Here is an 11,555-nt window from a genome sequence, read left to right as displayed (position 1 = left end):
TGCAACAGTGCCTACTTAAAACTAGCAAATCAAGTTTGGCCAGACAGGTACTTTCTGTGTCAATCATATTCCACTTCTCATATTTGTCACATTGCAAGTGTGCCAAAACCATCTTTACTTCCTTGTTAACAGACGACCTCCCAAAAAACGAAACAAAAATGTTGTATGGGTGTGTGGGGCTTCTTTAAAGCACAGGCATTCTTCTGTGAAGAGAAGACAGAAACCAGGCCTCGGTGTACAGAAGGCATTCGAGATGATACACTGAGGGGAGTTGTTGGCAGAAGTCCATCGCAACCTGCCTTCCAGGGAATAGTTCTCCAGAATATGTTAAACTATTACATTTTGTGTTTCTGTTCGATTGAAGAAAGGAAGTCACCTACATCTGGGATGGCAAATGAGTCAATTTTGAGAGAATTTACATATATAAGTGAAGCAATAACTGCTTTACACCAGCAGTCCAGCGAAAAAGAGATTGAAGTGAGATCACGGCATATAAATACATCTGTCAAGCAAACATATGTGTTTTTCTATTAAAGGTGGTTTAATTTTGACATGTACAACACCATAATGGCTAAACTGTGAGAAATCTGCGAAATTACAAAGATCCAAAACAGTACTACGAATATTCTTTAAAAAAGTCAACCAGTAAAACATACAGCCAGTTTTGGCATAACCACATGCCAAAAATATACATTTGTTGTTTTCATGAATATACATTTTTACATTTCATTTGAAAAATTCAGGATTGCTCTCAACTTTGAGCTGCCCTCTCCAAAATGATAATCATACACATGTATACAACCATTATTATACCATACAGCAGATCCAAATGGCTAATAGTCAAAGAATACAGAATAAAAATATAACTTGCTTTTCTTTTGATGATTGGAATACATTGTCGCGCTTATAGAAACGAAAGAAACTGAACTTCTCAAAAGATCAGTTAACTCCCTTGCCTTGAATGTTCAAGTTTGTCTACCTGTGCTCTTGGCGGAGGTCTTTTTTAATCCAATAAAACTGCAGATGAGCATTTGGCAGGATGTTTTGGTACTGTAGTTGTCCTTTACCTGATATTACTGTTTGGAAGCCTTGTCAATAATTAAGCATTTAAGACAAAATAAATAACAAGAAAGAGCCATCCTTGAGACTTCAAGACTCTTCTCTAAAAGGAAGCTTCTGTTACAGAGTGAAGAGTTTGCCATTTGATGTCCCGGTTGGGTTCCTTAGTTCACCGGCATAAAGACAATTGGCACATTTTATTCTTTAAAAATCAAAGAAAAATGACGCCCAAAGTGTTCTTCCTTGCAAAAGTATGGAAAGTGGAAAGGGAAGCTAAACTTGATCCTGTTGAATATTCAGGTTTGTATCGGTCACCAATCGAGTGTCCCAGTGTTCTGACGATTAATAGATGTCACTTTGAGCTACCATGAATGTATGACCTCATTCTTGTTTCTTATAGCAACGTATTGCCAGTCTCTTAAGAGGCACAGGTAAGAGTTCATAGGGAAAGCACTTTCTATAATGTGTCCCAAAGTGCTGGAGTTGTTCCCTCCAGGGTTCACAGTGTTGAGCATGTGTGAACGAGGCTTATGATGATTGGGGTTAACACCAGTCAGCAATATAGTCAAAATCTTCGAACATGTTCTGCTCAGAGGCCATCAGAACCCTTGGTTCACGAGGTGGAGTTAGTATTGGTACCTCTGAGGTGAACTCATCGTCAAAGTTGCTAACATCCTCACGCCCTTTGATGGTCGGCATAAATGGAGGCTGTGTCTTTTTCGCCAGCAGGGCGTCCCAGTCCATATTCTGGGCAAGAAGAAACAAGTGTTGGATTAAAGGTCTTTGCACAAACAGTCCGAAATTTTCGTATGCGTTTTTTCCTCTTTAGCGCTTGTTTGTACGGTGTCTCTGAATTGTTAAATAAGCCCCCTCAAAATGCTTTACGGATGCAAAAACCGCTGGAAATGGATTTATGAGGGACGAAATAATCTGAGGCAGAGTGTAAATGTGATTCACACAACGTGAGTTCGTATTTATTTTTTAACGTGCGTAAATCCGGACGAAATTTTGGGCTCAGTGTGCAATGGGCTTAAGACTTGAATTGTGATATCAAACATGAGAGAAGTTAAAGCGGTGCTTACTCTGAAAAACGGGTGTCTCTTCACTTCCTCTGCATCTCGTTCTCCCGCGCCAAGACGTCGCTCTGGATTTCTCCTTAACAACTGCACGAGAAGAATGTTAAAAGGACAATTACGAAACAGATGAGGTCTAAAAAGAGGTTAAACCACAACATACCCTTCTCATAATGGATATGGCTTCTGTGGAGAGGAACCTTGGATAGCGAACTTCATCATTAACAATACTGTCAAACACCTCCTCCTCATCATCACCAGGGAATGGGGACTGAGAACACAATACGAAATCACCATTTATGTGAATGCACTAGACGTTCATGTAATGTCAATACATTTTCCCTATAGAGTTAAAGGAACTATCGTACCTCTCCAACCAGCATCTCAAAAATGAGAACTCCCAGACCCCACCAATCCACTGCTCTCGTGTATGACGTCTCAGTCAAAACCTCAGGTGCTAAGAACTCTGGAGTGCCACAGAAGGTACTAGTGCGATCACTAAAGCCCATTCCTAAATAAAGCAATGTGTAATGTTACACTCAAAATGACAGACTAAACACATAAAAATAAAAGGAAAACAAATGTCAGTCATAATATAACACACCTTCTTTGCAGAGACCAAAATCAGCAATCTTGACATAACCCTCAGTATCTAGCAGGAGGTTATCTAGCTTTAAATCCCTGAAGAACAATAGGTCACATGGGCGGTTAACAAACTTTTCAAAATCCCATCACTGTTATTACTTTAAGAACAGATGCTTACCTGTACACAATTTTATGATCATGAAGAAACTGTAGCCCCAAAACTACACAGGCGGCATAAAAACTGAGGAAACAAAAACAAATCATTAGAAAAAATCCACATATAATCACGCAATAAAATCATGTCAAATTGACAGCAGTCACTCACACTGAACGTGGTTCAGAGAACACGTCTGAATGAATGTGCATCATGAGGTCTCCTCCCGCTGCATACTCCATGACGAAGCACACATGCTCTTTGGTCTGGAAGCAAGCGAAGAGATTCACCAGGAAAGGGTGCCGAACACTGTTCACAGTCTCAAAGATCCTCTTCTCACACATGAGGCTGTGGTTGAAATTTTATTGTTAGCATATAAACATTGCTAGGTTAAGTAACAAAAATTTGCCTCTTTGTTGGCCGAAGCCGTCAAGAGAGTGGAACAGAAATTTTTAGGTAGAAGGTGAAATATTATCAATATTGTAGTTGGATTTTAAGCAGCATGACCTGAGTGAGCACAAATGCTACAATCGATCTACATAATATCCTCAACCACCGTACCGCACCGCACATGTTTTTCACTTTTTTAAACAATTCAGAGTCACATTAACTAAAAAAGCAGCATTAAGATTTAAGTATATGTTTTATTATCATTTTGTTAAGCGAACAAACATACAGACTTTACCTGTCAACTTCATCCCTCGCAACAATGTCACCTTTTTTCAAAGCTTTAATGGCAAACATTTCTCCGGTGGTCTTGTACTCGGCAAGTAAAACCTGTTAAATAAGTGAACACAGAGCAGCTCAAGCTGTGTTAACGGAGCATTTGCACATTTTCCGTAGAGTTTATAATAACAACGGCCTTATTTAAAAGCAATATCCTTATTCCAATTACCTTTCCGAAGTGGCCACGCCCCAAAACAGCTACACATTTGAAGTCTTTCAAACTGAATTGTACGTCCTCTTCTTCCCTAAAGTTATAAGACACAAAGTATTTGAGTACAATGAACAGATGGATGCTTTGTGTAGCCATGACATCATTCTTCCTATAATGTGGACTGAACTACCTTATTTCAGCTTTCTGCTGCACTTCAGTCAATTCCAGGTCAGGCTGTTCCGTTTCATTTTCAACCAGACTGTCATAATCTGGTTTAGCTACTGTGTTGTTCAGGAAGTCAAATGTCGCTAGGGCATCCTGTAGATTCAAGACGATTTAAGTCATTCCAAACTGTCAATAAAGACTTATAAGAGGATTAAATGTAACCCTAAACTAAAAACGGAAGTTCAAATGAAAGCTTTGATAGGGTGAACGATTTCTTTTAACAATAAATAAGTCACTTCCCTCCTTTACCTGCACCTCTTGTCCATCTTGCACTTTATCCTGTGATGTCGTTTCCTCTATCTTCACCGTAATAGAGTGTCGTTTTGAGGGAGGTGACGTGCCTTTGTCAAAGTCTAATTTGGTCACAGTAGGGTCGCTAAGGGAGATGGGAAAAATGACAACAGTTTTGACAACATGCCCGTTTCCATTTTAAATAGCTTTGTGGCTACGTGTGGGGGTCTGGAGATTTACAGAGCAAGTAATATCCAACATGACGGAATTCATAAACTGGGACAAGGAGCGGGGCTGCTGAGTCATCTCAAGATCTAAATTTAGAACACCAATTAAGTTTCCAGACATAGTCATTGTTTATCAAAGACATAATTCTGAGGGCTTTCCGCTACCACATGCTCTGAAAAGGAAATAGAATGTGGGGAGTGTTTAAAATGTGTACCCGGGCAAGGAATGGGCATCTGAGTGTCCAATCTGTCCCGTTTCCGGGCTCAGAGTATTCATCGACGGAATGGCTCTTCTCACCAATCTGCCCCAGGTGGCAATGTTAATGTTCATCTGAGGGGCACGCAGGAATGTTTTACCTGAGGAGAAAGGGCAAATGCATACGATTAAGCACATATACGACTTTTGACATTAAAGCAGTAGATTACAAAATAATAAAACCTATTAAAACAAGGTCAAAGTTCATTCAGACTTTACACTGGCTCCCAAGTAGAAGAATATTGAACCACATAACTGTAGCCTGCATATTCTGATCTTTTTAAGCGAACTTGTCAACCTCTTTCATTACCTTGCGGCATATTTGCACTTCATAGTCATACCTTGCTGTTTGGAGAAGATTTTCTTTTGCCTTTGTAGTTTAGGCCGCCTCTCAATAACTGGGTTGAAAAATGTAACCTGTATTCAAAAAGGTAGACATAAATGAAATAGAAGTATACAGGGCAATGGAATTGTCTGTATGTGTATATTGCACAGGTGTATGTTGAGTGGGAAACATTCAAGTACCTCAGCAAACAATGTTCCTTGTGGTTCCAGGTAAAGGCACATACCATGACGCTGGTTGTCCAGGAAGTCCTCCAAACGTAAAAACTTAACAGCGCACAGAGATCGCCAGTCTCTCCAGTATACTGCTATTTCCAACTCACGAGACTATAGGCCAAACATAAAAATGGATTTAACAAGCGGTGTATTAAGCATATTTATGTACACTTCATACACCTAGTTTGAACATGTAAAATTAGGCTGTGGTTAAACTTATGGCAAAACAAGGCATGCTTATCTTTGCAGTAAAGTAATTCAGGGTTTGATTAAGACATTGGGGTTGCCAGGTTGTTATAGGCGGTTGCTAGGGCGCTGCTAGGAAAGGCAGGATTATCCAATGGGCATCAGGGGCCCATGCGCACATGAAAAATTTCACATAATGTTTTGGCTATATTCACTCTGCCGTTTGCCTCTCTGGCCCGCACACACGTGGTGTAAATTCTGTATGATGGAGGATGTGTACAGGTGTTGATATTGTCCTTCAGGTTGTGATCATTGTTTGTAATTTGCCAATGTAATCCTGTATAAAATAGAGGCGTTTCCTACACGTAGTACCCATAGGGCAGCCGCACAATCTGAGGTATCATTCATAGAGTATTCAACTTTAACTAATAAAAAGGTGTATTACTACAGTTTAAAGCAAACAATTTGACATTCTTATGCAGGACCAAAAAATAAACTTCAAATACAGAGTCTGTCTGCCATACTTATGGCTTTATTGCACAACTGCTGATTGGTGGTCACATTGCCTGCCACGAGATTAAACGCTTAGTGTGTCAAAAAGCTAAGTACAAGTCTAAGGCCACAGCCATGTGAAAGTTCACCCAACATATGTCTCTTTCTATACATCCACCATACAGTCTCTACTCTTCCACAACCTAAACAAACAACATGCAGCTAATGATTATTCTGATCATAATGTCATATTTCAATTTCAAAGCAGGTTGCTTATAAAAGCATGACTTAATAATAAATATTCCCATCGCAGAGGAAGCAAAATTATACATGTAAGATTGCAGATCTTAACATACTGACAAGCTGCCTTGTATGAGTTTCGTGACCCAAGAGCTGGGTCAAATCTAGGATTAACATTTCCAAATTTAATTAAGATCGAAATGGAGAGCATATGCGCATATGTGTGCTCATGTGTTGAGGGTATTACAAGATTAGAGCGTATTTTTGAGCATGCAATTTCACATTTGTTACCCGGTCAAGTTCCAGAGTGAACTTCTGGTCCCAAGACTGGTTGCTAACTGGCTTCCAATGGGTCTGACCCACAACTGTGTTGTCCAGCTTCAGAACGGCACTGATTTCATCTGTCAAAACACAAACACACTTTTAATTCTTTTACAAAAATGTCAATATATACATTTATTAATATATTAATATTTTATATGAAGTACTCCGATGAAGACTCGTAATACTATCAACAATTATTAAGCTATCAACTAAGACCAAAAAAATAAATCTGTACTATCAATAGAAACCTTGAGTAAAAAAAACATCAAACAAAAGTATCACAAAGTGGGTGTTCAAGACTTCTGCCACATACAAACTTTTATTACATAAAAAATTAAGTATATATCTATATATTATGTATGGGCCATGAATAATGGCAGAATTTTCACAATATTAACACTTATATATTATAACATCCCAATAAGTAATAAATGCTAAAGCCACTCAACTGGACAGATCATCAGATTTGGAGAGGGTTCGGCTGTTCCCGGATTTACTTTTGTTTCCTCGGCTCATAAATGAGGAGCGTGCTTCACTTGGGCTCCAGCCGGGCAGAGCAACAGATGCTGTCTTAGAGCGACCTGGGACGTTCTCCAGGAGGTCCTGACAGCCCATGAGCCTCACGTCTAAAGTGCCTGTGGATTTACAATACAAACTACGCTCACTCCGAGCCAAACACTGTGCGAGCCGAGATGTAAATCTCTAAACATATCATTTGGGATTCAGACAAGTTAATTAAATGTGCAAACAATTTCAAATGTCTATTTCAAGACACATGCAGTGGTTAAACAGCCTTATATGGCAAGCGCTACTTATCTATAATAGTAATGTAAACCTTCTCTCTCCTTCAGAGTGAAGGTCAAAGTTGTGTGTGATAAAGCCAAAAGGGGGAGGGGAACACTGGGGCCAAGTATGTATTGACAGTGCGAAAAGTCGAATGTAGCTCCTACATGCCTTTACCCAGACAGCTGCTCCCCTTCTCAAATGAAACAAAAGACACACTACGATGCATGTGTTATGAACCCATATGTTGTTATAAAAGACCATGTTGTTCTATTGTTAGGAACGATTTGGTCCCTGACTTGAAATCTTAAAATGTTAAATCATAAAATATGTTAATGATTTATGTTTGAAACATGAAAATATGTCAATGACATCATAGTATATCTATATAATATATTCCATTACTATGCTTACATGTTTAGTTAAGGTTATTTTTTGTAATCATATTAAAACATTAAAATGCATGCTTTTTAGCAAAAAAATACTATATTAGCGATAGTATATTTATAACGATGTTCAATGTTTAAAGTGTTTAATGATTAACTATTTTTAGGTGTAATCACTAAACTCAAAAGGAGAAATACCAGCATTAAATAAAGATATGTATAATTTTAAAACCTCCTTTCACCAGCCTCGAAATTTGTATTATTACCCGTCAATGCTGCAGGTTTGGCCACAGTGCTGTACTGGTTGCTGGTGGACATGATGCTTTGGCGTGGACTGAGAGGTGGAGAAGACACCATTGCTAACTCCTCCATGATCAAACTGGCCTTCGGGTTATTTTTGGGCAGCTCACTGAGTCTCTGCTCCAGAGAGAACTTTAAAAGGTCTAGCTTCTGACTGGACTCATTCAAACGGGACTGAGCCTGCAAAACAAAGTGAAGCAATCCTTACAAATGCAAACAGACAACAAAACCAAACAATAAGCTACAAAAGCCATAGTTGGTGTCAGACACTACTGGAAAAAACACAAATTTTGAAAGATATGGCAAGTGGGGTGAAGGAATAACTCAACAGATTCTGTCAACTGCAACAGATTTTTTTATTCCATGTACTGTACACCACAGTAAGTAAATGTGACCCGCAAACAAATCCCTTGCAGGAGGAGAATCTTACTTTTTAAAGAGGTCTATACACGGTTTGGGTAATGTTCTGGCTTTTGAGGAAACTAGTAACTTGGTATTAGCACTTATTGTATAATTTCCCCTGTATGACATATCGCGTTATTGCTCCCTGAACTCTCCAAGTTGCTTTGGATAAAAGCGTCTGCTTAATGACTAAATGTAAATACATACATACATATACATGTGGAGGGAATATATTGGTTCCAATAAATAACTGATCTTAAAATTATTTTGTCCATACATGGCAACAAACATGACATGCATGCATGTTGTGAATGAGTAACTTTGGCAAAGGGCACGGAAAGCGCTATGGTATATCTCTTGGACAGCTTCTGGATGTATGCTAGTTTAACACGTACATTCCATGTTAACTTGTGACACTGCTGATGCACTAAATAAGGGAAATATGTAAACAAAAAATTTAATTTGTTACAGCAGAACAAATTGCAAATAAAAGCGATTTGTTTTTTTTAACTCTTGATGTTTATGGACTCTTAAGGTAAGTTTATACTCGTGCGTCGGACCTACGCCGTAGCCTCGACCCTGTAGCCTACGTGTCGATTTTTTCATTAATACTTCTACATCGTATCCGGGTCAACAGGCAATGACCACTAGGCGTCAGTGTCCACAAGTGTGTTGCTTGTGTAACCAAGACAAGAGCCGAAGAAGAAGCAGCTTTGCAGATTTGAGATGTTTAATACAGAAGCACAAATAATTAACTTGGATAATTCATTCAGAAATACTTTTAATGTTTATGTAAAGCACTGTTATAAAGCCATAATGATCAATGATTTAAGATTAAAGTTGATGAAATTATGATGAGGAAAAAATGACCAACAGTGTTTCAAAGTGTTTCGGCAGCATGTTAAAACAGTTTTTTAAATAATTTTATGTTGAAGCTGTTTTAAATAATAAACCAGAAACTGATGTACTGTATGTCAGTTTAACATTGTAGTTGACAATAATTTTCAAAAATGTAATTTTCATCAGTTAAAATGCAATATAATTTTACTGTGAAACCGACTTATTAATAACATTACAAACTAAAATCTAGTTTTCGATCGATTTGGCGCATTAAAATAAACAGACTTAGATGTTTGAGAGTTTGACGGAAGAAGCTTTTGATGGTTGTATCTAAAAAAACGGACATCCCGCTAAACTTGTGGTAAGATAGAATATAATGTTAAGTTTAAAGATAATGTTTATTCATCTCTGTCAATAAATATCTGCTTTGAATCCTCTACATTGTGTTGAAGTTAATTGTGTAATTTTCTTAAGTATCTAAATAAAATGTCTTATGTTGATGAACAGTTCTGTTTTAATAATCGTGAATTTTTGTATAATGCATATTTAACTAGAAAATGATTCCAATAATGCATAAAATTGAATCCTTCATGTGAGGCAAGATGTGTTTAAATAAAATTATAAATTTTAACTGCTTGGTCACTGGGACGTACATGTCTCAACCCAGAAACTTTATTTTGTAAGTTGCCGCGACGAATATTGACCGTTCCATTTACATAATCAGGATCGATCCATAAGCACATCACAGCAATGTCCAATGTTACGTTGTCACAACGAATATGGGAATCACAAAGTTACGTCGCTGAAATGTTATTTGGTACGTCGTGGCAACGAATACGGTGCAGTCCAGGTACGTCATCATAACGTATATGTGTTAGCTGGGTAATAATATAAATTAACAAATTCAATTAAATATAAATAGTATTATTCTTGGACACTACCCAAACACAGACCGGATGTAAGCTGCAGTCCGGTCGCGTACGTACGATGAAACGGTCTACAGAATGTATACTCGTTAGAAAACGGAACTGACCTCTGAATGAGCTTTCTTCTCTGTCACCTTCCCTGTCCCCAGCAGTTTCATCACATTCTTAGCCCCTTCGCCCACGGCGGACTCTATCCGGAAGTGATGTCGTAGCTCCTCTATCCTGAGGTCCAGGGGACTGATGATAGGCTTTCCTGCAGTCTCTAAATATCACAATATGTTTAATTCCCACAGTTCTCGCTATTCAAGATGCAAATATTTCATTAGAGAATAAATCCGCCACATACCATCGTTGTTCTCATAGTTCATCTCATTGGTCTGGCTGGCTTTGAGGATCTGCATCCGAATGAACTCAATCTTTGTCTTGCTGTCCTGGAGCATCTGTTGAGCTGCTGCAAGCAGTTTGCGGTCCTGTAGACAAACCACAGGACGGAAATAAATCAGAAGTTCATTCTTTGTTTGGTTGAACACAAAGAAAGATATTAGGAAGAATGCTTAGAACCAAAAAGTCCTTGACACCATTTACTTCCATAGCAGGAATATTATATATTTTTGTATTGTTCAACAAGAAGATATTTTGAAGAATGTAGGACATCCAACAGTTCTGGGGCACTTTTGACTACCATTGTAATTTTCCCTAATATGGTAGTCAATGGTGTCCAAGAACTGCTTGGTTACATTCGTCCAAATGTTCTCAGTCTCGTCTGTGTTCAACCAAACAAAGTAATGTTAACCGGTTTGGAAAAACTAGTGAGTAATTCATGACAACATTTTTCATGACTATCATCCCTTTAATTATAATTTTGTGGAGCTTTTGGTCATTTTTGGAGCTTGACAGCCCAAAGGTATTTTGCTGACTATTCTAATCCATTGACTGAATGCGTCAGGAGTCTCTGTGGACTGAACTTCCTGCATGCAGCCATTAAAGCCTGACGCTACCTCAGAGGCCTTTTCTCCGGATGTCCAAAGCAGTTGGGAGCCTGCATGTATGCCTTACCGCTTCAAAAGTCAAGAATCATGACTGAACAGGCAAAAGTTACATTCACTGACACACTAACGATTGGTTTACATTAAACTTGAAGTGTCTTACTCCTTTTGAAGCTAAACCTACAGATATAACTATGAAGCCATTAGTCTGCATTGCTCAGCTTGTTTGAGCGGCCAGATATGGCAAAACTGGGAGCAGGACTTTCTGCTTGTCAACAAAATGACTTAAGTGGTCAAGAAACAGGTTCTGGGATCAGTCACAGTTTTGACATTTGTTAAACTATTGGGCTCTTGTTTCTTTAGACCAATTGGTAAAGCACTGCACGGTTCAAATTTCCAGAGCACTAAATAGCCACTTTATATAAAAACTGCCAAAAGCATAAAT

The 11,555-nt window shown here is 38.4% G+C and overlaps 1 protein-coding gene across 2 annotated transcripts in view; it reads right to left on the bottom strand.

The window, feature by feature from the left end:
- Nucleotides 1–520: 520 nt before the first annotated feature.
- pkn2b (protein kinase N2b) overlaps nt 521–11,555 on the bottom strand; it is a 32,537-nt gene continuing 21,502 nt past the window's right edge. Inside the window, exons 4-22 of one of the 2 annotated variants that reach the window (XM_056750159.1) lie at nt 10,471–10,594; nt 10,232–10,386; nt 7,923–8,136; nt 6,937–7,122; nt 6,455–6,564; nt 5,213–5,356; nt 5,029–5,104; nt 4,647–4,788; nt 4,216–4,349; nt 3,939–4,068; nt 3,767–3,842; nt 3,557–3,648; nt 3,043–3,219; nt 2,896–2,958; nt 2,737–2,813; nt 2,501–2,643; nt 2,296–2,403; nt 2,142–2,222; nt 521–1,806 (exon numbers count right to left, since the gene is read on the bottom strand). In XM_056750159.1, the coding sequence (XP_056606137.1) occupies nt 1,603–1,806; nt 2,142–2,222; nt 2,296–2,403; nt 2,501–2,643; nt 2,737–2,813; nt 2,896–2,958; nt 3,043–3,219; nt 3,557–3,648; nt 3,767–3,842; nt 3,939–4,068; nt 4,216–4,349; nt 4,647–4,788; nt 5,029–5,104; nt 5,213–5,356; nt 6,455–6,564; nt 6,937–7,122; nt 7,923–8,136; nt 10,232–10,386; nt 10,471–10,594 (2,436 nt within the window). In that variant the 3' untranslated portion in view covers nt 521–1,602. The remainder of the gene's footprint in view (nt 1,807–2,141; nt 2,223–2,295; nt 2,404–2,500; nt 2,644–2,736; nt 2,814–2,895; nt 2,959–3,042; nt 3,220–3,556; nt 3,649–3,766; nt 3,843–3,938; nt 4,069–4,215; nt 4,350–4,646; nt 4,789–5,028; nt 5,105–5,212; nt 5,357–6,454; nt 6,565–6,936; nt 7,123–7,922; nt 8,137–10,231; nt 10,387–10,470; nt 10,595–11,555) is intronic. The other variant, XM_056750160.1, reaches the window with a different exon arrangement.

The sequence above is a fragment of the Triplophysa dalaica genome, chromosome 6 (genome assembly GCF_015846415.1).
Source record: "Triplophysa dalaica isolate WHDGS20190420 chromosome 6, ASM1584641v1, whole genome shotgun sequence".
NCBI classification, from domain to species: domain Eukaryota; kingdom Metazoa; phylum Chordata; class Actinopteri; order Cypriniformes; family Nemacheilidae; genus Triplophysa; species Triplophysa dalaica.
The sequence above is the reverse complement of the archived record's forward strand: the minus strand, read 5'-3'. Positions and strand labels throughout refer to the sequence as shown.